Raw genomic sequence first — 27,732 nt, forward strand, 5'->3', positions numbered from 1 at the left:
GCAAACTTGCTTACCCAACCTTCTAACCCCTCTTCCAGGTCATTTATAAAAATGACAAACAGCAATGGTCCTAAAACAGATCCTTGCGGAACACCGCTAGTGATGGCACTCCATGAAGAAACTTTGCCATCAACTACTACCCTCTGTCTTCTTCCATCCAGCCAATTCCTAATCCAAACCTCCAATTCACCCTCAATGCCATATCTCCGTATTTTCTGCAGTAGCCTACCATGGGGAACCTTATCAAACGCCTTACTAAAATCCATATATACCACATCTACCGCTTTCCCCTCATCAACCTCCTTCGTCACCTTTTCAAAGAATTCAATAAGGTTTGTGAGGCACGACCTGCCCTTCACAAAACCATGCTGACTATCCTTGATCACATTATTCCTATCCAGATGTGCATAAATCCTATCCCTTACAATTCTCTCTAAGACTTTGCCCACAACAGAAGTGAGACTCACCGGCCTATAGTTACTAGCAGTACTTGAGGCCTGCATTAGAAGAGCACAGATCAAAGGGTAATGGACTTGGAGGAGATTACCTCTGTCAGTACAAGAAGGTGAGGTTGTGGGTCACTACATTGAGGTGGGCACTACTCAGAGGATTAAATTAATAATTGTTTGCCCACCAAATAAAAGTATTTTGTCTACCCTCGCACAAGGATGGCCAACACTTTCCGACCCAATGGAAATGTATACTTTATTCCCTACACGTTCCTGTGTTGCTACCTGCTGAATAAGCTGGCATTTCCATTTGTGTCTGAAAACCCTGAAAGCTCTCCTGACAGATTGATCATCATCATTTCAATTATTTTTATGCTCTGCTTATTAAAAAATAATCTTTCTGTCCCAAAAACCTACCAATCCATTTTGCATCCTCGACATTCTTTTTCCTAAGAAAAAAGTTCAAAACCTTGGAAAATATTGTGTCAGCAGTTTTGAATTTCTAATCTCCTGAAGAGACGTTGAGCCTTTAATGATTGGGCTGCTTTGAAAAACAGACAAATTTTTATTTGTTTGACAAGAGAGCTGTAATATTTATGAACACACATGCTGAGGCTAGGCAGTTCCTGTGAATCCGTTCTCACTTTTAGATTTGTACTATATTATTAAAAGAGATCGAACAAGTTAGAACATAGAACAATACAGCACAGAACAGGCCCCTCAGCCTTCGATGTTGCACCGACTTGTGAACTATTCTCAGCTCATCCCCCTACACTATCCCACCATCATCCATGTGTTTATCTAAGGATTGTTTAAATCTCCCTAATGTTGCTGAGTTAACTACATTGGCAGGTAGGGCATTCCACACCCTTATCACTCTCTGAGTAGAACCTCCCTTTGACATCTGCCTTAAATCTATCACCCCTCAATTTGTAGCTATGCCCCCTCGTGCAAGCTGACATCATCATCCTAGGAAAAAGACTTTCACTGTCTTCCCTATCTAATCCTCTGATCATCTTGTATGTCTCTATCAAATTCCCTCTTAGCCTCCTTCTTTCCAATGAGAACAGACCCAAGTGTCTCAGCTTTTTCTCATAAGAACTTCCCTCCAGACCAGGCAACATCCTGGTAAATCTCCTCTGCACCTTTTCCAATGCTTACACATCCTTCCCGAAATATGGCGACCAGAACTGTACACAATATTCCAAGTATGGCCACACTAGAGTTTTGTATAGTTGCAGCATGATATTGCGTCTCCAGAACTCAATCCCTCTACCAATGAAACCTGACACACCGTATGCCTTCTTAACAGCACTATCAACCTGGGTGGCAACTTTCAGGGATCTATGTACATGGACTCCAAGATCCCTCTGCACGTCCACACTACCAAGAATCTTTCCATTGACCCAGTAATCTGCCTTCCTGTTATTCTTCCCAAAGTACATCACCTCACATTTACTTGCATTGAACTCCATTTGCCACCTCTCAGCCCAATTCTGCAGTTTATCCAAATCCCCCTGCAACCTGTAACATTCTTCCAAACTGTCCACTACTCTACTGGCTTTAGTGTCATCTGCAAATTTACTAATCCATCCACCTATGCCTGCATCTAAGTCATTTATAAAAAATGGCAAACAGCAGTGGTCCCAAACCAGATCCTTGTGGCACACCACGAGTAGTTGAAACTTTATTGCTGGAACAGCACAGCAGGTCAGGCAGCATCCAGGGAACAGGAGATTCGACGTTTCGGGCACAGGCCCTTCTTCAGTAACTTCAGCACACCACGAGTAACTGGGCTCCAGGCTGAATATTTTCCACCAACCACGACTTGCTGCCTTCTTTCAGAAAGCCAGTTTCTAATCCAAACTTCTAAATCACCCTCAATTCCATACCTCTGCATTTTCTCCAACAGCCTACTGTGTGGAACCTTATCAAAGGCTTTACTGAAGTCAATGTATACCATGTCAACTGTCCTACCCTCGTCTACATGCTTGGTCACCTTCTCAAAAAACTCAGTGAGGTTTGTGAGACACGACTTGCCCTTGACGAAACCATGTTGACTATCTGAAATCAAATTATTGCTTGCTAGATGATTATAAACCTTATCTCTTATAATCCTTTCCAAAACCTTTCCTACAACAGAAGTAAGGCTCACTGGTCTATAATTACCTGGGTCATCTCTACTGCCCTTCTTGAACAAGGGCACAACATTTGCTATTCTCCAGTCCTCTTGTACTAAACCTGTAGACAATGACGATTCAAATATCACAGCCAAAGGCTCTGTTATCTCCTCCCTAGCTTCCCAGAGAATCCTCAGATAAATCCTCTCTGGCCCAGGGGACTTGTCTACTTTCACTCCTTCAAGAATTGATAACACCTGTTCGTAACTAACCTCGATCATTTCCAGTCTAATATCTCGTACCTCATTCTTTTTCTCCTTTTCCTGAGTGAAAACCAATGAGAAATGTTTGTTTAGCACCTCTGCAATCTCTACAGGGTCAACACATAACTTCCCACTCTATCTTTGACTGGCACTATTCTTACCCTAGTCATCCTTTTATTCCTCACATACCTATAGAAAGCTTTAGGGTTCTCCTTTATTCTATTTGCTAAAGACTGCTTGTGTCCTCTCTTTGCTCTTAACTCACTCTTTAAATCCTTCCTAGATGATCTGTAACTCTCCATCACCTCATCTGAACCATTTTCCCTCATCAACACATAAACCTCCTTCTTCTGCTTAACAAGATTTGCAATTTCTGCAGTGAACCACGGTTCCCTTACCTTATCACTTCCTGCCTCACAGGGACATACCTATCAAGGACACGCAATATCTGTTCCTTAAACCAGCTCCACATTTCCATTGTCTGCATCCCCTGCATTTTGCTACCCCATTCTATGCATCCTAATTTTTGCCTAATCGCATTATAACTGCACTTGCCCCATTGATAACTCTTGACCTGTGGCATGTACCTATCCCTTTGCATCGTTAAACAAAACATAACTGAATTATGGCCACTGTCTCCAAAGTGCTCACCTACAACTAAAGCAAACACCTGGCCTGGTTCATTACCAAGCACCAGATCCAATGTGGCCTCCCCTCTTGTCGGCCCTTCGTCATACTGTGTCAGGAAACCCTTCTACACACATTGGACAAAAACTGATCCATCCAACGTACTGGAGTGGTAGTATTTCCCGTCAATATTGGGGAAGTTAAAGTCCCCATAATGACCACCCTGTTCCTTTTACTCCTACCCAGAATACTTTTGCTAATCCTCTCTTCCACCTCCCTGAAACTCTGTGGAGGCCTATAAAAAAAACTCCAAGCACTGTGACCTCTCCTCTCCTGTTTCTAACCTCAGCCCACACTACCTCAGTAGACGAGTCCTCTTCAAAAGTTCTTTCAGCCACCGTTATACTATCCTTGACTAACAAGGCCACACCTCCCACTCTTTTACCCCTTTACCTGTTCTAAGTGAAAGACCTAAACCCTGGAACCTGCCGCATCCATTCCTCACCCTGCTCTATCCATGTCTCTGAAATGGCCACAATATCGAAGTCCCAGGTACCAATCCATGCTGCAAGCTCACCTACCTTATTTTGGATATTTCTGGCATTGAAGTAGACACACTTCAAACCAGTTTGCTGTCTGCCAACACATTCCTGTGACCCTGAAATCCTGTCCCTGTCCTCCCTACTCTCATCCTCCTGTGCACTGCAACTACACCTCAGGTTCCCATTCCCCTGCTGAGCTATCTTAAACCCACCTGAATAGCACCAGCAAATTTCCCACACAGGATATTAGTCCCCCTCTGGGTCAAGTGAAGGCTGTCCTATTTGTACTGGTCCCACCTTCCCCAGAATGAGTCCCAATTATCCAAATACCTGAAACCCTCCTGCACCATCCTTGGAGCCATGTGTTCAGCTGATATCTCTCCCTATTCCTTGCCTCGGTCTCACGTGGCACGGGTAACAAACCAGAGATAACAACTCTGTTGTTCTAGCTCTGAGCTTCCACCCTAGCTCCCTGAAATCCTGCCTTACATCCCTATCCCTCTTTCTGCCTATGTCGTTGGTACCTACATGGACCACAACTTGAGGCTGGCCACCCTCTCCCTTCAGGACCCCAAAGATACAATTCGAGACATCACGAACCCTGGCACCTGGGAGGCAACACACCAACCGTGAGTCTCAATCGTTCCCAACAAACCTTCTATCTGACCCTCTAACTGTGGAATCCCCAATGACTAACACTCTCCTCCTTTCCCTCCTTCCCTTCTGTGCAACAGGGACAGGTTCTGTGCCAAAGACCTGCACCCCACTGCATACCCCTGGTAAGTCGTCCCCCCTAACAGTATCCAAAAGGGTATGCATGTTTTTCAGGGAAATGACCACAGGGGATCCCTCCACTGACTTTTTTTTCTCCCTTTGAACAGTCACCCAGCTTTCTTTGTGCCTAAGAGTAACTACTTCTCTGTAGCTCTTAGCTATCACAGCCTCTGCCTGCCGAATGATCCGAAGTTCATCCAGCTCCTGCTCCAGTTCCCTAACACTTCCCTAGAGGAGTGAGAGTTGGGTGCACTTCCTGCAGATGTACTTGGATGGGACACTAATGGCATCTTTCACCTCAAACATCATGCAGGAGGAACATTGCTCTCCCTGCACTACCATCCCTGCTCGTCCTCTTATCACAGAGTAAAAAAGAAGAGATGCTGACATGATATGTCCCTATTCTTTAAGGTTAGAGGAGGTGGTAGGGTGGGAGGCCCTACAAAGTTAGGGTCTCGAGTTGAGAAAACACTGACTTATATAGCTGCATGGAAATAGAAAGAAGTCGTCTCTCCTTTCCCAGAAATCTTTGCTCTCTGATTTCAAACATAAAAGCTCAAATTAGTGACTCACCCAGCAGGCCCCTGGTCCAAGCTCCTGCCCTTCGAGTTGTTGCTGCCGCTGAAAAACAGAAACAATTTATACTCTTGGCTGTGCAATAATGCATTCATACTAGGTTAGTTTGGGGCTCCTGCAACAACCAAAACCTGTTGTTGTGGAATGTTTTGAAAGTTGCAATGCATTCCAATGCTCTTCACGAGCAATTTCCGGTGTTCCTTGAAACTGAGCTAAATGTTGTGACGTTTGGACAGTTGGCCTAAAGCTTTGTCATGAAAATTGGTTTTAAGGAAAGCCTTAAAAGAAGGCAGTGTGGCAGAGATGGAAAGATTTCAGGGTATCATCCCAAATCTTAGCTCCTTGGCAGCTGAAAGGCATGGCAATCAGGGCTGGCTTGATTAAAATCCGGAGTGTACAAGACATTAGAGTTGAAGAGCACAGGTCAAAGGAGAATGCGATTGGTGGAGAGACTGAGGAGGAACTTGAAAACAAAAACGAGAATTTTACAAACCATGTGATTGCAGCGAGTTTCGGTCAGTGTGCATGGTGCGACTGGGAGCCTGTTTAACTTTAGTGTGAAATGGGTAGTAGCATAAAAATGCATTGCTGGAAAAGCGCAGCAGGTCAGGCAGCATCAAAGGAGAAGGAAAATCGACGCTTCCTGAAGAAGGCTTATGCCCGAAACATCGATTCTCCTGCTCCTTTGATGCTGCCTGACCTGCGCTTTTCCAGCAACGCATTTTTAAGCTCTGATCTCCAGCATCTGCAGTCCTCACTTTCTCCTAATGGGTAGTAGCAGTTGGGATGATCTCAAGTATACAGAAGGTGGAATGTTTGAGGCTGGCCAAGAGTAGTTTGGAGTATTCTGGAGGTCACAAAGACATGGATGAAGGCTTTACTGCAAATAAGCTGATGCCAGACAGTGATCTGCAAAGTTTTAGAAGTGGCGAGTCTTGCTGATGGCCACTTGGTCTTAGTCCATGCACTGTCAGCTGGTGCTAAAAAGACCATGCATTGCCTTATTAACTCGATAATGATGTTGGATTCCTGCTAACAAAGTTGGACTTGAATTTAAATATCTACATCAGTCTGTCTGCCTTTGTCACATAGCCATCCATTGAGAGAGCCTCAGCAAAATGGAGATAGCCAAAGTCATGGTGAGCGCAGGGTAGAATGGCCACACTAAAATGGTGAGCTCAAAATCAGCCCTCCATGCAAACAGTAAACTCGACCATGCAAGGAAACCGTAGAGTTTGTGTTGACATGTTCCTCTATTCCCAGGCCAGGAAAAACATCAATAGTGAATATTTGCAAGATCAAGATAAAATAAGTCTATTGTTAGAACTCATGGCCAGAAAATTGGAGTTGGTGAAATGTGTAGAAGTGTTGGATGAACAAGATTTTATGTTAATGTGGGTGTCACTGGCTAGACTAGCATGTTTTGCCCATCCCTAATTGCCCAGTGGGCAGTTAAGAGTTAACCACATTGCTATGGGTCTGCAGACCAGACCAGGTTAGGATGACAGATTTCCTTCCCTAAAGGACATTAGTAAACTAGACTTTTTTTCCAACAATCAACAATGATGTCATGATCATTGTTAGATTCTAAATTCAAGATTTTATTTTGTATTGCATTCACTTTCCACCATCAGCTAATAGTGGGATTTGAACCCAGTTCTCTAGATTCACAGTCTAGCGATAATACCACTAGGCCATCGCCTCCCTTGTTAAGACATGTGTCCTCATGTTTGCAGAGAATAAAACAACCACAAGTACATAAGTCAAGATGTTGCAAAGACATGGATGTCACATTACAAAGTATAAGCATTTCCAAACCTGTCAATACTTTGTTATTGAAGTATGATATGTTGGGTTGCATTCCCAGAACTATGATTGAATATACTATGTCACAGTGATCCAGAACTCTACATTACCGCACATTACTGGATCCATTTCAAAGTGCTTATGCTGTACAAAATTGCACTGTATTGTGACCATGTTACTTTTGTCGTCTCCTGTAATGTAGTGTGATTCAGTTAGCTGTTCAGCTGGTTTGTCATGCAGTGTGACATCAGCAGCAGCGTGTATTCAATTCCTGCATCTGCTGAGGTAACCATACAGGACTCACCTTTCCCTTAGCTGAGATGTGGTGATCGTCAGGTTAAACCACCACCAGTTCTCTCTTGCTCTCTCTCTAATGAATAGGCAGTGAAGAAAGCTAATGGCATGCTGGCCTTCATAACAAGAGGTTTTGAGTACAGGAGCAAAGAGGTCCTTCTGCAGCTGTACAGTGCCCTGGTAAGACCGCACCTAGAGTATTGTGTGCAGTTTTGGTCTCTAAATTTGAGGAAGGACATTCTGGCTATTGAGGGAGTGCAGCATAGGATCACGAGGTCAATTCTCGGAATGGTAGGACTATCATATGTTGAAAGATTGGAGCGACTGGGCTTGTATACACTTTAGAAGGATGAAAGGGGATCTGACTGAGATGTATAAAATTATTAATAGATTGGACACTCTGGAGGCAGGAAGCATGTTTCTGCTGATGGATGAGTCCAGAACCAGAGGACACAGTTTAAAAATAAGGGGAAGGCCATTTAGAACAAAGTCGAGAAGAAACTTCTTCACCCAGAGAGTAGTGGATATATGGAATGCTCTGCCCCAGAAGAAGGCCAAGTCTCTGAATACTTTCAAGAAAGAGATGGATAGAGCTCTTAGAGATAGTGGAATCAAGGATTATGGGGATAAGGCAGGAACAGATACTGATTGTGGATGATCAGCCATGATCATAATGAATGGTGGTGCTAGCTCAAAGGGCCAAATGGCCGACTCCTTCACCTGTTGTCTATGGTCACTTGAAAGAGCAGCCTTATGATCTGGTAGGAGTATAACAATTTTACTTTTTTTTAGTGTGATTGAAACTGTCTAGAAGAGCTTTTATCTTGATGCATTTGATTTAATCTTGCAGAGGATATTTGTAGAACAGCGATAAGTCGATGAAAGACAGCAAACGTCTTGCAGAGATTTTCATGTCCATAACTATTTTCCGGCAGATTATTTCATGGAGATTGTATATTGTAGTTGTGTGTAGCGTTCATTTCTTAAAAGATAACTGTGGCTTCTCTTCCAAATCTTTCAACAGCTAAAAAGTGCTTTGCCCTAGATCTGAAAGGTACCATGTCATACAAATTTTCTTTATAAATACGATTTATTTATTTCTCTCCCCTCTTTTGCACTGAGATAACAACTGAGCAGTTTTCTACGTAGCGATATTTTTGGGAAGTAAGTGTTAAGTCGTTCTAATTCCTCAGAAATTCTATCTTTGTTCTTTCACATTCTACCCTGCATTGCAAAATTTATCTGGAGTTGAGCAAACACTTTATTTGGTGGATAACTGTGCCCTTTCGACATTTTCACTTCATGACCACCTTCACCAGCTCTAGAACAGGGAGCGTCCATTGGCATCACAAGACTGAAGATTAGGTGGGAGTGATGCCATGATGTGCCAATTGTGCTCTTCACAGGGCACCACCCTGTCAGCTACCAGAACGTTAGCAAATCTTATTTTTCAGTCAATCAATCTTGCTTTGCTGCAATGAGCTGTAGGTGTTAGTAATCTTGACAGTGCAGCTCCACAATTCACAACAAATGAGCAATACTTAATATTTCCATCCAGACTGACCTCTCCAGGAAGGATGAATCACTGCTGTTTTTATGGTCTAAAATTGATGTATTAGCAGGCTTGACACAGGCATTGATGTACTCAATGGAAGTGTATCGAGGCCCAGGGATAATTGGCCAACAGCCAAATGATATCTAAAATGCATCTATTACAGGGCAGCAAGCTGATCGAAGTAGAACTAATCTTCCATTTCGAAGTAAGTTGTCTACCAGCTTAATTAACCCTTAAATTAGGATTGAACCCTGTCTGGAACTGGACTGAGATTTTTCAGTGATTTACTGTTACCTATCAGCATAGTAGCTATGAAATAGCAAGAAATCCTTGAAGATGCTGAGAGCTTGATACAGTGTCTGCATGAAGAAGTTGACAAGCTGCAGCAAACGAATACCTGAGTGAAACCCCATTCCTCAGGTTAGAGAAACCAAAGCTAAGATGACTTGCTGTAGTCGCAATTCTAAGCTGCCAAACCATTGTTCAAATCCGATGGATGTTAAATAGGGGACATGGTGACTTGACATGGAGCTGAGATTGGAAATTTTGAAAAACAAAAAACTACCCTAGCCTCGTACTTCTTGTGTTGTGTGTTTCATGAAGAAAAGCTGTGAATTCACAGCTGTTATTGAGCTTACTTTATTTACATGTTTCTGGTAGAAAAGGTAACAGTGGGATGTTGCTGCAGCTTTAAGAGGCTATTTTGTCCTGTTTTTTTTTCGTAAGAGATGTTGTAAGGCAGAGGAGCTGAGCAGTCCATTCGAACCACGAGGGTAAACAGCTTGGGAGGCCTTAGGTATTTTTTTAAACAGCCTGAATGGATGTGGCCAACTCTCTCATATCAGGATTTCTGGATTTTTAGGTTTGGCTTTAAACACGAGCTATTGAGGTCTCAACTGAGTTGGAAGCTGCAGTGAATATCTCCTGGCGGCTACTCTCTCTGAATTTTCCCTTGCTGTTTTTTTCATCCTGGATGGGAAAACTGCATGTGAGAATCTGTGTCTGAATTTACCTTTTTGCCAAGTGTTTATGGGATGTTAGTGAATTGGAACAGTTGATTAGCAACAATTACTGTTACTGTATCAGTTACTCTGTTAAGTTTTCCAATAACGTTGTTATTCAAAATCCTTCTTTCTTTGGTTGTATTTTAACTACAGCATTTAAATAAATTTTGTTTTGCTTAACGTAGAGTCGGTTGATCAGTTGCATTGCATCTAGAACAGGCACTTCACACTTAGTCTTTAAAAATAAGAAAAAGTTAGGGTCTAGGGTCTACCTTCATAAAATATTTTGAAGGGGTCTAGTCTGCCCCATAACAACAGAGAGCGCTGTATAATAAGATGCAAATTTTTGTTTTCACTATTCGACATCACTGTTGCCATCTAAGAAATGGGCAGCTAATTAGTTCAAAACATGTTTCCACAGGTGGCAGTGTCATAAGATCAGATCATTTGTTTTCAGTTGGTTGGTTAAGGGATAACTATTGACAGAATGAAAATGGTCCTGCTCTTTACATTATGAGATATTTTATGTCCACTCAAGAAGGCACTGGAGCTTTGGTTTAACATCTCATCCAGAAAATGGCACCTTACTCAGTTAAGCGCCGGATCAGCGTGACCTCTGTTCAAGGCTCTGGAGTGCAATTTGAACCCACAGCCTTCTAATTTGGAGGAGAGGGTGGTATCTGCTGCCTCTCGCTGGCTCTCAGTGGATGGCAATTGTAGACTTTGAGTTCATTGCAGGCATGAGGACTCAACATGAGGTTACCAGCTGAACTGATGCCACACTTGAGAAGTGACTCTAGAGGCACCTGTAATGCTTTACCTGCAGAATCCAAACAGAGGGAATGATGATAAACTATATCAAGAGTGAGGGAGGAAGAAACACAATGGAGATATAGCAAAGCTAATGGCAGCAACATAGCAGTAAAATAACAGTCTTGGTGAAAATGGGGGATCTGTAATTGAAACGCAGTTTTTCGTTAAATTTTCTCCACTCTTGACCTGAAGCCTCTGATTAACGCTGGGTGACGGGCAAAGATGGCTACCTCAACCAAGTGGCTCTCATTTAATGTGAGTCTGGGTAATGAGTGTTAAGAAGATATTTGGCCAGGTGCATCACCTCCACCAGAAACTAATCAGAAAAATGTTTGCAGCAGCATAAGCTGGCTGTCTATTTGTGCATCATTATTCTGGCCTTGCCTAACATTGTTTGACTCAGTTCAGAGTGAAATCCACTAAGGACCCTTCTGTTGTTGAGTCTATTCAACCAAACGAGCATTTTAAAAATTTAAGGTAGGGTCTTGAGAAAGAAGTTGTGAGAAATCCAGATGATTGCCAGACACGTTTCTTAGTGAAACGACTGCAATTATGTACCATTGAAGCTGCCAAAGCACCTCTGACAGACATATAGAGATAATCTAGGAGAAAGTGAGGATTGCAGATGCTGGAGACCAGAGTTGAAAAATGTGGTGCTGGAAAAACACAGCAGGCCAGGCAGCATCCGAGGAGCAGGAGAATCGATGTTTCGGGCATAAGCTGAAGAAGGGCTTATGCCCGAAACGTCGATTCTCATGTAGAGATAATCCCCTACTAGCAGCTCCTCAAGAGCTCTGCCTCTCCAATTCCGATCTCCTCTGTATCTCTGTTTCCTTTGCTGAATCCTTGGCAACTGGGCATTCAGCTGAATTGGCTGTAAGCTCCAGAATTCCTTCCTTAACTTTGAGAGCCTCTTCCTCCTTCTCTAATCTTTTTGATTTAAAAGCTTCCTCTTTGACCAAGCTTTTGGTAAACTGTTATAGTGCTTTGTTCTGTAGCTGAGTGACAAAATGGATCTGTTGTCACTTCTCTGAAGGGTCCTGCATTGCTTCGCAGCATTCTTGATGCTAAATAAATGTCCGTGTTAATTGTGCACTTTGCCATGGGTTTAACAGGAAGAATTCAAAAGCAGCATGACCAGTGATTAAATGTAGAGAATGCCTCAGTTCCCCTTATGCACCTATTCCTTTTATGGATGAGGTAGACCAAATGTAATTATACGTTCATTCAGATGTACTTTACACATGAATTAAAACAGAAAATCAACAGGACTCAGATGGAGATAACCAGAGAACAGATTTCCATTTGTTTTGACACTTTGTTCTACTGATATCCTTTTATACTGATGAAGTGCGTTTTTATCTTGAATTACAAAGCTAGTTATCCATCACTGAATGCTCCAGTTTCAGTGAAGCATAGGGACTACTTGTTTTCCCTTTCACTTTCATTTGTTTGAATGACAGTTTTAAAAAAAAAAAGTTTCAATCAGTAAAGAGATTTCGAATGGATGTACTATTTAAAACAATTGTACGGATCAAACTGAAAATGATATCTTTAATATTTAAAACAGATTAGCTCATCTTGGTATTTTCACACTGTCACAGAAATTAATCAAATCCCTGCTCCTCAGTGTGGAGCTTCCTCATCAGGTGGATGAATCAGTGAATCGGTCTTGAACAATCAGTGTTTCTGGTTTCCTATAATAGACCTTAATTGCTGAAAATTGGAAGCCTTCTGTGTGTTTACATCAGGATTGTCATCTTCTAATTCTGTAACATTATCTCTGACTCCACTCCATCTCCCTGAACCTCTACTTGTGTTGGATGAGAGGTTTTCACTCGTGTTAAAGGACTCAGGATATAAAGCCACACTGAATAAGACCATGCGCTGCAGGAACAGAATTAGGCCATTCAGCCAATTGAGTCTGATCCACCATTTGATCATGGCTGATATGTTTCTCAACCCCATTCTCCTGCCTACTTCCCGGAACTCTTGATCCACTTATTAATGAAGAACCTATTCATCTCTGTCTTAAATACACTCTGTGACTTGGCCTCCAGAGCCTTCTGTGGCAATGAGTTCCACAGCTTCCCTCCAGCTGAGGAATAGAACCAGGCGTACACATAATTCACTTTAATTCTGAAGCTTTCTTGTATAGTTCCACTCAGTGGGCGGCACGGTGGCACAGTGGTTAGCACTGCTGCCTCACAGCACCAGAGACCCGGGTTCAATTCCCAACTCAGGCAACTGACTGTGTGGAGTTTGCACATTCTCCCCGTGTCTGCGTGGGTTTCCTCCGGGTGCTCCGGTTTCCTCCCACAGTCCAAAGATGTGCAGGGTCAGGTGAATTGGCCACGCTAAATTGCCCATAGTGTTAGGTTAAAGGGGTAAATGTAGGGGTAGGGGTATGGGTGGGTTGCGCTTCGGCGGGTCAGTGTGGACTTGTTGGGCCGAAGGGCCTGTTTCCACCCTGTAAGTAATCTAATCTAATCAACTAACTGGGAGAGTTTTGTTTTTAATTAATTAACTAATAATATAGTTAATTGTTCATGAGGTGGCAGCTTTCCTATCCCATATTGTCCTGAAGGTGAACCACTTCTTCAAACCACTACACCCTGTTTGGAATGGGATATATACTCTGCTATGAGGGAGGGTGATCCAGGTCTTGTCAGCACAATGAAAGAGCAGCGATTACAAGTCAGTCAAGAGTAGTGTAGGACATAGAGAGGAGAACTTGTAGGTGATTCCATTCTCCTGCAGCCTTAGCCCTTCGAGTTGGTCGAGTGCACAGATTCAGAACTTGATGGACTGTTGGCAGGTTGCTGCAGTGCGTCGTGTGAATAGTACACCCCGCTGTCACCAAGTATCAGTGTGAGGTTGGGGGTGGGGGGGGGGAGCAGTGGGGAATGTTTAATGCAATGAGTGGGATGTCAGGCAAGTAGGTTGCTTAATCTAAGTATTTTGTAGCAGTTACATTCATCCAACACATATAGGATGTATTCTATCACATTCCTGACTTGTCATGTATAGATGGTGGGGAGTCAGGAGTTATGTCGATCAGAAGCACCATATCCAATCTCCAATCTTCTTGTGTAGCCATGGTATTTGTATGGGTGGTCTGGTTAAATTTCAGGTAAATGGTCAAACCAGCATATTGATGGTAGATGATTTGGCAATGGTAATATTTTGACTGTCAAGAGGAGGTGGTTGAACACATCGCGGCCTGTCCTAAGTATGAATGTGAAGTTTTGTCTCCACAAGAACTGTTTGTTTTGTAAGTCCTACCAATGCTAGTGTGCACAGATGCATCTACCTAAGGTAGATGGATGCAGGCAAGATCAAATAGCTTTTCCCGTCCTCGTGCTCCCCTCACCATCTACTGCAGACGAGTCTGACAGACATATAATTCAGCACTCAGTCAGCTTGCTTAGTATTGTGCTACCAAGTGACTGGTGGCAATGCACATTAAGAACCTCCAGCCAGACTATTCCTACCCTCATTGCTTCTACTAAGTGATGTTTTTACCAGGAGGTCTGCAGATTTGCCAGTGGGTGGTATTGGCAGGAGGTTTCCTTTCCCCAGCTTTACCCAATGCAATGATACTTCACAGGTTCTCAGTTCCTATTGATGGCTCCCAGGGTAGCCCTGTCCCAGCTGTATACCATGGTGCTGCCACCTCTGATGCATATATTCTTCTGGTGGAACAGAACATATGCCAAGAATTGTTGTAGAGGTTTCCAAGTCACTGGCTGTAAAGTAAGATCCTACGGTATTGCTGTGTTAAGCTGTTCCTCGGCCAGTCAATGGGACAGCTCTCCCAACATGTTAATGTTGGTCTTGAATATAAAGCAGGGATGTACTTCTGAGGTTTTATATGGCTCTGGTCAAACCACATTTGGAGTATTGTGTGCAGGTTTGGGCCCCATATCTCAGGAAGGAAGTACTGGCGCTGGAGCATGTTCAGAGGAGGTTCACGTGAATGGTCACAGGAATAAAAAGCTTAACATATGAGGAATGTTTGAAGACTCTAGGTTTGTACTCTGAGGTTAGAAAGATGAGGGGAGGTTCTAATTAAAACTGACAGAATGCTGAAAGACCTGGACAGAGTGGACATTGGGAAGATGTTTCCCATTGGTAGGACAGACTAGGACACAGCCTTACAGTAAAGGGAAGACCTTTTAGAATGGAGATAAGGAGAAACTTCTTCAGCCAGTGAGTGGTGAGTCCAGGGAATTCGTTGTCACCGAAGGCTATGGAGGCCATTGAGTATATTGAAGACTGAGATAAATATGTTTTTGAGTATCAAGGGTTACAGGGAGAATGGGGTTGAGAAACTTATCAGCCATGATTGAATGGCAAAGCAGATGGGTCGAATGGTCTAATTTCTGCTCCTGTCTCTTATGGTCTTAATGAGAAGGACCTTGTAGATTAGCGGGACATCAACATATCTGTTGCATCTGGTGTGCTGAGGCTGATGCCAGTTGAAGTGTCTTGGGTTTTCTCTGTTTATGGAAGCCATTAATGTGGATCAACTGGAAGGAATTGGTCTGTGAGGCTGATTGTTGCCCTCCTCAACCACTTGCTTATTTGGAACTGGAATACTATACTGAGCATCCAATTATCTATTTGATGTCAAATCTCAAGAAGACAGAGAGAGTGTTCTATTTTCAACAATAACTTGAATTTGAATAGTGCCTCTGATGTAATAAAATATCCCAAGGCATTTCAGACAGTCATCATAACAAATATAAGGCAATATTAGTGTGAAAAACCATTGGTTTGGCTGCAGAGCTGGGTTTAAAGGTAAGGCCTGAAGAAGGAGAGACTGCAAGAGAGGCAGAGAGATTTAAGAATGACCTCCAGAGCTTCAGAGTTAGGAAGCTGAAGGCAGGTTCTCAAGGTTGGAACAAGTAAAGAGAGGAATTCCTATGGCTGGGACTAGGAGAGTGCAAATATCTCAGTGGTATGTGGGCCCCAAGAAGATTACAGAGATAGGGTGGAGCAAGGCAGTTGTGGAATTAGGAACGAGGATTACAATTTTAAAATTGAAATGCTTCTTAACCTACAGACAATGTAGGTAACTCCTACTTCTTTGATCTTCTGCCAGGGGGTGTAAGCTTGATGCTTGTGTGAGCTTTAATGTGAGCTCGGATAGCAGAATTTTACAGAATGTGGAATGTAGTGCATCAGAATAGTGCATTAGAATCCAATAAAGATGTATCACATGTATTAATAGCATTTGGGAATTTGAACCTTTAAAGTAGTTGGATTTTAGCTTTAATTCTGTGAAGGTAACTCTATTTTTTTTATATAATAGTGATCTAAATACATCCAAGAAATACATTTCCAAGAAAGCATTTGATTCAGTTAAGTACTAAGCAGGATACCTGTGATGTTAGTTGGTAAAATATAAAGAAAAGAGTAGGTGGAGGTTGGTGGCGCTGGGATTACTTCTGTCCAGTTTAACAGAGTCAGGAGTTCAGTTCCGAAGAACAGTTACTCCTAGCAGATACATCCGTTTTTAGTCCAGGATACAGTTTTCGCCCTAACAAAAGAGAGTAGGTTTATGATGTCTCTAAGCCGTGGAAGTTTGTCCAGGAGTGTTTTTTAAGTGATCAAAAATGAAAGGAAGTTCATTCGAGTAGAATTGGAAAGACACTGTGGACCTATCTCAGCAGGCCAAGAAATTAGAAAGAGTATTTTAAGTAAGAAATTAAAGAGTTGAGTTAGGAGTGGTATTTCTATTCATAAGTTTGTAAGAGTTATTGTTCAGATACGGGTTGAATCTTTGTTTTCTATGGATGTTAATATCTATGTAAACTGTAATATATAATGTAAGTGTAATATATAACGTAACTTCTTTTGAGTTTGTGTAAAAAGCTTGTGCTCTTTTATTTAAAGAACATTGGCAGCTTTATGTGAATGTGTTTAGTGACTGATATGGTAACCAACTACAAAAATCAAGCTTATGAGCTAACAATCCACTCTGTTTCACTTTGCATTCTGACTTTTCTAGAATTACCTCCAGCTGGGGGTCATAACAAGAGGTAACAAAATAAGGGTTTCAATAGTGATGCAGGAATGGAGGTAGACAATTGTTAGGGAGTCAGAAATAGTGGGGAGGGGGTCTTTAGATGGTATGGAGATGCGTTTGAAAGTCAGTCCCATGACCAGATATGGCACCAATGTTGTGAAGAAACGATTTGGTGAGAGGGCTGGAGTCAGTGACTAGGGAGTAGAGTTTGCGGAAGGCTTGGAGGAAGTTGTTTTTAAAGATTGGTTTTATTCACCATGAGATGTCACTTGCTAGGCTGGCATTATTGACCATTCCTAATTGCCCCGAAGAAAGTGGTGGTGCTGAGCTGCCACCTTGCATCCCTGCAGTCCATGTGGTGTAAGAGAGGAGTTACAGCATTTTACAATTTACAGTGGAATGTACAGCTATATAGTTTCAAATCAGGATGGTGTGTGTTGGTTTGGAGAGGATGTTGCAGGTGTTGGTATTTCTGCTGCCCTTGTCCTTCTCGATGCAGAGATTTGGCAAGTAATGTCTGAGCAAGCTTGGTGAGTCGCCACAGTGCATCTTGTAGATAATGCACACTGCTGCAACTATGCATCAGTGGTGAGGGAAGCGAATATTGAAACTATTAGAAGGGGTCCCAGTTGTTAGGGTTGTTTCACTCTGAATGGTGTCAGGCTTCTTGAGTGTCGTTGGAGCTGCACCCATCCAGGTAAGTGGAGAGTATTCCATCGCACTCCTGATTGCACCTTGTGAATAGTGGGAAGGTTTTGATGGATCAGGAGGTGAGTTAGTCAACAGAATTCCCAGCCTCTGATCTGCAGTCTTTATATGGCTGTCCCTGTTCAGTTTGTACTGAATGGTTTACCCCATTTTGATAGTGGAAGAGCAATGATGATATCATTGAATGTCAGGCGGCGATAGTTAAATTCTGTTGGCACTTGTGTGGCATGAATATTCCTGTCCACCTCTCAGCCCAAAACCAGAGAATTGGAGTCTTGCTGTACTTGGCACGATGTTATTTCTGGAAGACTATTCTCCAGACTTGCAGGAATAGTGCTGTCAGAAATAATGATAACCAAGCACTCACATTGAGGTATTCTCGCTGACAGCAAACCAGAAAATAAAATGCATTGTACTTTTCACCTTTATTTAAGGTTTTTACAAAGGACCGAATAAATATATGGGAAATTAACTTGGTATTAAGGTAGAAATTGAGATACTTTTTAAAAATCGTTTTACAAATATTGTATTGGTTTTGCAGGGTCATTAAGACTAGAGGGCATAGGCTTAGGGTGAGAGGGGAAAAATTTATAAGTGATTTAAGGGGCAAATTTTTCACATTGAGGGTGGTGCATGTATGGAATGACCTGCCAGAGGAAGTGCTGGAGGCTGCTAAAATTATGAATAGGAAGGGTTTAGAGGGATATGGGACAAGTGCTGGCAAATGGGACTAGATTAGTTTAGAATGTCTGGACACATGGACGAGTTGGACCGAAAGGCCTGCTTTTGTGCTGTACTCTATGACTCTCTTTAACAATAAAAGTGAAACTGGTAAACCATAGGTACACTTGCTCCAAGAGAAGGAATTTTATAAAGGTATTATTTTCAATTTTTCTAAATGATTTCAAAAGGCAGATTCTGGTAAATTTGGAGATTTCTAATCGATCCTAGTTTAGAGGGATCTTTAACAGTGCCATCTATGGGAAGTGAAGAATCGCTAGAAACAGCTTCTTGATTTCCGCTGTTAATGTGACATATGCAGCTCCAAGAGATTGCTGTCAACTTCAGAGCAGTAAAGACAGCGAGTATTGACATGTTTACTACTGTTGCTATCACAAATCCCAAATCCAATTATCCATTCTTGAAGCTGAACTGAAGAAACTTTGGTAAATTCATGAGGAGAGGGGTTTTCCAATGCATTGGTCTAAGAACTTGCATTGCACATTTTACAGTGCCAAGTTCTATAAGATATCTTTAGATAAGAAGCTGCCTCGTCAGACTGCGGGATCGATTATTCTTTTGAGAAAGGTTTGTTGTATGTAGTCAAGATTAAAAGATCTCTGAATGAAGTGCAGCCAATAAATCAAATTCAACGACATGATTATAGACGATAATTGCATTTTGGTCTATTGACTGAGATGTCTGTTAGCCAGGATTTGGTGATGTTTGGAACAATAAATAATTACAAAGCATTACCTCATGGTCCTCTAACAGTTCAGCCAGTTAGGATGTGATGAACGTATCTATTAACCTTGATGCTTTCCGGTAATTAACATCATTCCTGATGAAGGACTTTTGCCCGAAACGTCGATTTTCCTGCTCTTCAGATGGTGCCTGACCTGCTGTTCTTTTCCAGCACCACTCTAAGCAGATAAATGCGAGGTGCTGCATTTTGGGAAAGCAAATTTTAGCAGGACTTATTCACTTAATGGTAAGGTCCTGGGGAGTGTTGCTGAACAAAGAGACCTTGGAGTGCAGGTTCATAGCTCCTTGAAAGTGGAGTCGCAGGTAGATAGGATAGTGAAGAAGGCGTTTGATATGCTTTCTTTTATTGGTCAGAGTATTGAGTACAGGAGTTGGGAGGTCATGTTGCGGCTGCACAGGACTTTGGTTAGGCCACTGTTGGAATATTGCATGCAATTCTGGACTCCTTCCTATCGGAAAGATGTTGTGAAACTTGAAAGGGTTCAGAAAAGGGTTCACTATACATTGTTAGATAATGCTTCATATTGGTCAGAAGACATATGATAATAGATTTTTTTTTAAAAAGTGGGCGGCACGGTGGCACAGTGGTTAGCACTGCTGCCTCACAGCGCCAGAGACCCGGATTCAATTCCCGCCTCAGGCGACTGACTGTGTGGAGTTTGCACGTTCTCCCCGTGTCAGCGTGGGTTTCCTCCAGGTGCTCCGGTTTCCTCCCACAGTCCAAAGATGTGCAGGTCAGGTGAATTGGCCTTGCTAGATTGCCCGTAGTGTTAGGTAAGGGGTAAATGTAGGGGTATGGGTGGGTTTCGCTTCGGCGGGTCGGTGTGGACTTGTTGGGCCGAAGGGCCTGTTTCCACACTGTAATGTAATCTAATCTAAAAAAGATTTACAAGGATGTTGCCAGGGTTGGAGGATCTGAGCTACAGGGAGAGGCTGAACAGGCTGGGCTGTTTTCCCTGGAGCGTCGGAGGCTGAGGGGTGACCTTATAGAGGTTTACAAAATTATGAGGGGCATAGATAGGATAAATAGACAAAGTCTTTTCCCTGGAGTCAGGGAGTCCAGAACTAGAGGGCATAGGTTTAGGGTGAGAGGGGAAAGATATAAAAGAGACCTAAGGGGCAACTTTTTCATGCAGAGGGTGGTACGTGTATAGAATGAGCTGCCAGAGGAAGTGGTGGAGGCTGGTACAATTGCAACCTTTAAGAGACATTTGGATGGGTATATGAATAGGAAGGGTTTGGAGGGATATGGGCCGGGTCCTGGCAGGTGGGACTAGATTGGATTGGGATATCTGGTCGGCATGGATGGGTTGGACCGAAGGGTCTGTTTCCATGCTGTACATCTCTATGACTCCATGACTCTAATCTCCAGCATCTGCAGTACCCACTTTCACCTTCAGTCCTGTACCTATTTGCTTTGATCTGGGATCAACAAATAAAATCTCCATTCCCTTTCAGAAAAGCCAATAGTGTAATGAGCAACTAGAGCTAAGCTTCTCATTTAGGACTGCTGTGGCACAGTGGCAGTGTCCCCACCTATGAGCCAGGAGGCCAGGCTTCAATCCCACCTTCTCCAGAAGTGCATAATAACATCTCTGACCAGATCGATTCGAAAACATTGACATCCTGGATAATCTACGTATGAAAGAACATGCTGACTCTCCAGTCTTAATTATAAAGTTTAACTGGGGGTAAAGTACCTTGAAAGTTGATAGGTCTTGGCAATAGGGACTTACACGACAGGCAGAGAAAGAGTGAAGCGGTCACACTAATAGGAAATGTTTTAGATAGAGGAAAAGACGGATGTTTCTGTGCCCATTGACATGACTCCCAAGTTACTTCATTGATGCTATGGTCAAGAATTTCACATAAAGGTTGCAGGACATTTGTTCTGCAGGAGTGTGAACACCCAGAAGACGTACTCCACGTTGCTAGTAACGACATAAGCAGCAACTTGGTCCTGCAATCTGAATCTCAGAAGCCAGATAGAAAAAGTGGGGCCTCCAGGTTACTCCCAGAGCCACAGTCAAAAGAGTACAGAAATAAAGTAAGACAGATGAATCTGCCTTTAGAGACACAGTATCAGGGTATGGGATAGGTAATTTACAAGTGAGATGAGGAAATATTTCTTCACTCAAAGGGTAGTGTACCTGTAGAATTCTCTGCCACAAAAGTCAGTGGAACTTAGGGTACTGAACATGTTCAAGAAGGTGATAGATATATTTTTAGATTTTAAAAACATCAAGGGGTATATGGAGAAAGCAGCGATATGGCATTGAGATAGAGGTTCAGCCAAGATCATATCGAATCATAGACTCCCAGCAGTGTGAAAGTAGGCCATTCGGCTCATGAAGACCACACTGACCCTCCGAAGAACATGCCATCACCATACCCATCACGGTAGCCCTGCCCTTTCCCCATGGCTAATCCACCTAACCTACATGTCCCTGGACACCATGAGCAATTTAGCATGGCCAATCCACCTAACCTGCACATCTTTGGTGAAAACCAGAGCATCTAGAGGAAACCCAAGCAGGCACGTGGAGAATGTGCAAACTCCACACAGACAGTCGCCCTAGGCCAGAATTGAATCCTGGGCCTTGGCATTGTTTTAACTTGGCGAGTAGTTAAGGTATCGAATATACTGCTTGGAAACGTGGTGGAGATAGGTTCAGTTAGGGCATCCAGCAGGGTATTAGATGATTATATAAATAAAATCAATATGTAGTGTTGTGGAGAAAGGGCAGGAGATCGACATGAAGTTAAAACACTCAGAGTCACTGCAGACATGATGGGCCAATTGGTTCACCCTCTGCACCATACTAATTCTGTTGTGTATTCTCGCCTTTAATTTTTTTTGCCTTATTGTCGAGAAAAGTTTCCAAACAGTTGTAAAATGATCCTTATAGTAACTGTACATTTGCTAACTGTTGTTATGAAGGTGTAAGAGGTACTGTACCTTTAAGAGAGGTGAAGAATTTAGCAAGAACACAGACTGCTGGAGAATTTACAATGTAACATTTGGTCCAACCGCTAGCAGTACCTGGGTTGTTATGAGACAAAAAACAAATTCAAATTTGGCCAATCAGTTTAAATTATGCGCCAAGATACTAAACTCAAGTCAAGTTTGAATTTGGTATTTTAACAATATTAAAACCAATGAAACAATCTGATGCTTTGCGGGTATAAGACCAAGAAAAATTGAACAGTTGGGGGAGAACTGTCAGAAGACCAACAGATGTAGGCTGTTAGTCAGAACTCTGAGAGTTACCTGTCCTGAGAAGGAGGTTTGCACAGGAAAAAAAGTCAACACCGACCTGGAGAGCAAATCTACAAAGGAAGATACCAAGAGAAGATTTGACAGCTGGCTGGTTTTGAAATTTGAATTTTTCTGTAAATCTTAATCGGGGGGTTTTATTGAGCCAGTTTTGAAGAGGGGAAGGTGGAAGATAGGTTTAGATAAATGAGCTGTAAATAGTTAATTGTTTTCTGTTAGTCTTTATAAAATTAAAGTTTATTAATTTTTTACTTTAAATGGTGACTTTTGGGATAGTTCTTTGCCTCTTGAAATTTTAACAGATTACAGTGTTACAACACAGAAATAATTTCCGCGTTGCTGGTTTAAATTGGTGCTGGGGGGGGGCGGGTGGTGTGGATGGTGGTTACCCCGTGTTGTAACACTGTTATGAACTCTTCTACCAGAAGTTAATGTTCAATACTGAAAGCAAAGCGCACATGGATAGTCGAAAGCTATGATTTGTGCTGGGGTCAGTGATGATCTTTGGATGCCCATGGATATTTGTGTGCTCATGGCAATTGGCTTTTAGATGCCTACTGATATGCCAAATGGCACCAAACCCTGTCTGAGCCATGAGGTGAAAGTTTGAGAGTGATCAGTCATGACTTTGATGTACATTATAATCCTTCCTTAATTCCGCATCAAAGTCCTGGAAATCCCTCTTTTAGTGCCACTGAGAGTGTCCCCAGAAGGACAATCATCATCAGCGTCTCAAGGGCAGTTTCACAAGGACATCCAATGCCAGCCTTTCCAGCAATGCCGGTAAAGGAACATTTTAAAAAAATGCAGTGTCCACCATTTCTTAAAGCAAAATTATTCTGTGTAGAGCATGGTGTGATTGTTATGATGATATATAAACAAATCTATGAAACATTTCTATTTTTGAAAAAAATCAATTGTTGCCCAAAAGCTTGAAGTAAGAAATAGTATATTTTTGCTGTCCCAAAACGCTGCCAGATTTCTGCTGGCTAGGTCCTCACTCTCACCCAATACCTTTCATTCATTATCCCTATACTTGTCCATGTGTATTGGCTCCCAGTTAAATAGTAATTCAGTTCAGAAATGCTCTTGTTTCCCTGCCTGATTTCACTACACCCCATCTCTGTCGTCTTCGACAGCCCCGCAACCTTCAGATATGTGAGGCTTTCTTATTCCTGCCTCACTAGCGTCATCCAGTATTCATTAGTCCAGCATTGGAGGCTGTGTCTTTTGCTATCTAATCCTGAAATTCTGGTTTTGAAGAATTATTGAGCTGTACATTACAGAAACAAACCCTTTGGTCCAACTCATCAAGCCAACCAGATATCCAAAACTGACCGAGTCCCGTTTGCCAGCACCCGGCCCATATCCCTCCAAACTCTTCCTATTCAGCTACCCATCCAGATGTCTTTTAAATGCTGTATGTTGACCAGTCTCCACCACTTCCTCTGGCAGCTCATTCCAAACATGCACCACCCTTTGCATGAAAATGTTGTCCCTCAGGCCTCTTTATATCTTTCTCCTCACACCTCTCATTTTGGACTTTCTCACCTGGGGTAAATGACCTTGGCTATTTACCCTATCCATGCCCCTCGTGGTTTTGTAGACCTCTATGAGGTCACCCCTCAGCCTCCGATGGTCCAGGGAAAGTAGCCCCAGCCTATTCAGCCTCTCCCTATAGCTTAAACCCTCCAATTCCAGCAATATCCTTGTAAATCCTTCCTAAATCCTTTCAAGTTTCACAATATCTTTACTGAAGCAAAGAGACCAGAATTGTACACAGTATTCTGAAATTGGCCTCAGCAATGTCCTGTATAGCCGCAACATGACCTCCCAACTCTAGTACTCAGTGCCCTGACCAATGAAGGAAAGCATACCGAACGCCTTCTTCACTATCCTGTCTGTATGAGATTCCACTTTCAAGGAGCTATGAACCTGCACTTCAAGGTCATTTTGTTTAGCCACACTCCCCAGGATCTTACTATTAAGTATACAAGTCCTGCCCTGAGTTGCCTTTCTAAAATGCAACACCTCACATTTATCTAAATGAAACTCCATCTGCAACTCCTCAGCCCATTGACCCATTTGATCAAGGTCCCATTGTACTACTTCACTATCCCCTACATTACTAATTTTGGTATCATCTGCAAATTTACTCATCACAACTCCTATATTCATATCCAAATCATTTATGTGAATAACAAAGGCAGTGAACCCAGCACCGATCTTTGTGGCACACCATTGGTCACAGGCCTCCAGTCTGAAAAGCAATCCTCCACCCTCACCCTCTGTCTCCTACCTTCAAGCCAATTTTGTATCCAACTGGCTAGCTCCCTCTGGACTCTGTGATCTAATGTTACTAACCAGTTTCTAACAAGATTTGTCTCCCTAAAACAATCTCCATCCTACTGTCAATACACCTCTTAAAACGTATCTGTTAGACCAAGCTTTTAGGCAGCTCATCTTTACCTCGTTGAGTGTCACTCCATGTCATCTATTGTTTTATAAAGCTCCTCTAATGCTTTATATTATAGAAAATTGCTGTATAAATGCAGCTTTTTTTGTGGAGAATTAAGTGTGTGCCAGGTAAGACTCGTTTTACACATATTATTACTTAGAGCAATTTAATCCAAATGAATGCATGTTAAACATTAGGTGAACGTATTAAATATTTCAATGATCGATGTGAAACTGATGTTCTGAACAGGTTTGGGATGGCACTCAATGCCCTCACCCACTGTGGCAGGTGCCCGTGGATGCGAGTGCTCTGGAGGGAGATCCTGCTGATATCCATCGACTGCGCACGTTGGCTGTGGATGTACTGGTTTATGATAACCACATCGGAGCTGCAAACCTCCTCAAGGTACAGTGTCAGAGCAAACTGCCTCAATCATTGAGATATTCAGACAATGACTCACAATCTGGGGGCAGATCGAACTCAGTTCACTATCTTGCTCTGGATAGTTTAGGTAAATCTGCTTGAGTTTGGTTTAGATTAGTGTTTTGGTGGGAGAGAAACTTGTATTTTCCCTGCCCTGCCATATTATTTGAGAACATGCTTTAACTTGGCCAGGGGTCAGTTTTGTTCTTCAGCAGAGTTTACCAACTCCTGGAATGTGAAAGTGTTTGGTCTTTGGTTATATTTGTTTGTGGTTTTGTTCTGTGGCCTTTCTGCATCAGAAATAGAGCTTTTTGGAGACCCTTGCTGCCCAGCAGATGGCCAGAAGAGTGCGTTTCCAGGAGACATTTCCATCCCTGTTTAACCCAAACAGAGAGAGCCAGCAGATCTGACTGCATCTGTGAAGAAAGACTACAAAGTTCATTTTTCAAGTCAGCTGTAACTTCTTCAGAGCTGAATGGCGTTAGAAAATAATGGTTCTGACGAAGAAAGAGAGGGATGGAAAGGAACAAATTGTGCGGATGCTGAGAACAAAAGATAAAAGGAGTGCTAATGGTGGTGGAGGAAGGATATAGTTGCATGATGGATGCTGATGGAGTTCATTGTGTTTGGGGCCTTTGGCATTGATGAGGGAGGAGATAAAAGGAGAAGTGTTACTCCTGCAACAGCATAGGAAGATGCATGAAGCTGGGGCAAAGTGTTGGGAGTGGCAGACTAGTAGTCTTGAGGGAAGGGCACAGACCAGGTGGCATGCTGACAGTGGAGGGGAGGGGAAGATGTGTTTGGTGGTGTATTCCTGGTGGAGGTGGTGAAACTGGAAGCTGATCCTTTGAATGTAGAGACTTGTGGGATGGAAAGTAAGGACAAGGGAAACCCTATTGCTAATCCAAAGGGAAAGGAGAGGGTGATGTCAACAGTGTCGGAATAATCATTCTCAAAGTCAGAAAGCCATTTTTAACATTGATTTCAAAACAACGTTTACCAGGTGTTGTGTGGTTTCAGTCAAATGACCAGCAAGCCAGCTGGGGAGGTGATTGCTATGGTGTTTGCCGACTTCACTTTTACCAGCTCCAGAGAGAGGTCCAAAGGCAGGATCATGCAAAGGTCCATAGCAGCAAAAGTGCTGTTAATAGCAGCCTGCAGGTCGGCAGGGATAGGGAAAGGTCCCAGCTGGCTTAGAAGAAGCCTCTGGAGCAGAAGGTTGTGTTAAAGAGAAAGACATCCTGCAAGAGTGTTAAAAGACATGAGTTTAGGAAATCCATGTTAAGCAAAAGTTAAGTTGGATGGCTAGTTTGTTTTAATGGTCCAAAGATAGACATTAACTGAAGAAAGTAGCATCTTTTAATTTGTGAGAATTTACCAAAATGAAACTGGTTACACCCATGCCAGTTGAGAAAAAGGCTTTAATGTAGAGATAGGAATGAGTCTTCATTGAGGTTTGAGTGTCTGTAAGGGTATAGCTAGGATAAAAGTGATGAATCTTGCTCTCTAGTAGTTATAATAAGATTTCCCAGTCATTCTGTTTAGTATAACGCAGTTCACATTTTTTTTACGTAATAAACTTCCGTCTTCATTTTTAAAAATACATTGCCAACCTCTTGCGATCCGGTCAGTAACTGACCTTCATGGTAAACAAAAAGGAAACTTTACGGTCTCTCAAGACAGGTTTTACTCTTGTCCCACGTTAGCTGGGATCATAATGTGATTTGTCCCAGAGACAGAGCTGTGTCCTTCTTTGACCTTTCCATTGTAGGAATTACATGGAACCAAAGAGAGCATACTGTGTAGATTCACCAAGTTGAAGTCTGGGATAAGAAAGTTGGTTGTGATGAGATTTGAAATGCTGAAGCAAATTCTGTCAGAGCAAAGGGATTTAGGAGGTGAACTCATTTGTGTTATTGATTACCTGACTTGTGAAAAGCTTACTATCTTCAATAGGGGATATTGGTGATGAGGGATCATCAGTTCTTCAAGATTTTCATCTGCACGATGACAGTTGTCACAGTCTCATTATTAACAAGGGAATTAGCAAGGCAGGGAATCAGTGCATCTTTCTTGGAATGTGGATACATAATTGAATTTGAGGAAAATTCAGATTAGGTTCAGCACAAAGGTCTTCCTCCTTCGTTCTATATGAGATGGTTAATTTATACAGAATTAATATTCAGCATTATGAGATTTTGGTTCAATTATTTTGAAGTTCTGAGCATTTCTACTGAAGTGGTTTGGAAATTATTTCATTGTTGGGTAAGCAAATGACATGGTTATGGGTGTACACAGCAACATTGAGAGATGGAGTTCAAGATGGAGTGCGCTTTCATCACTTTCGGCCATTTCCTATAGGGTGACGCTGGGACCTGGCACTGGGTAGAGGTCCATGCAGAGAGATCAGTAAATGTTGCTGGACAAGAATAGAAAGAAAGCTAATAAGACTGATGGAACATTGCACTTTATCTCGGGGAGGTTGGCTGTTATATTATAGTTCTTAAAAATTATTCTTGAGATT

General features: G+C 42.4%; 1 protein-coding gene across 4 annotated transcripts in view; it reads left to right on the forward strand.

Moving 5' to 3' along the window:
• Positions 1-27,732, forward strand: part of pot1 (protection of telomeres 1 homolog) — a 330,564-nt gene that overhangs the window by 233,436 nt on the left and 69,396 nt on the right. For all 4 annotated transcript variants that reach the window (XM_043709136.1, XM_043709133.1, XM_043709135.1 and 1 more), the window contains exon 10: positions 25,035-25,190. In XM_043709136.1, the coding sequence (XP_043565071.1) occupies positions 25,035-25,190 (156 nt within the window). The remainder of the gene's footprint in view (positions 1-25,034; positions 25,191-27,732) is intronic.

This window comes from Chiloscyllium plagiosum, chromosome 19, assembly GCF_004010195.1.
Source record: "Chiloscyllium plagiosum isolate BGI_BamShark_2017 chromosome 19, ASM401019v2, whole genome shotgun sequence".
In the NCBI taxonomy this organism is placed as follows: domain Eukaryota; kingdom Metazoa; phylum Chordata; class Chondrichthyes; order Orectolobiformes; family Hemiscylliidae; genus Chiloscyllium; species Chiloscyllium plagiosum.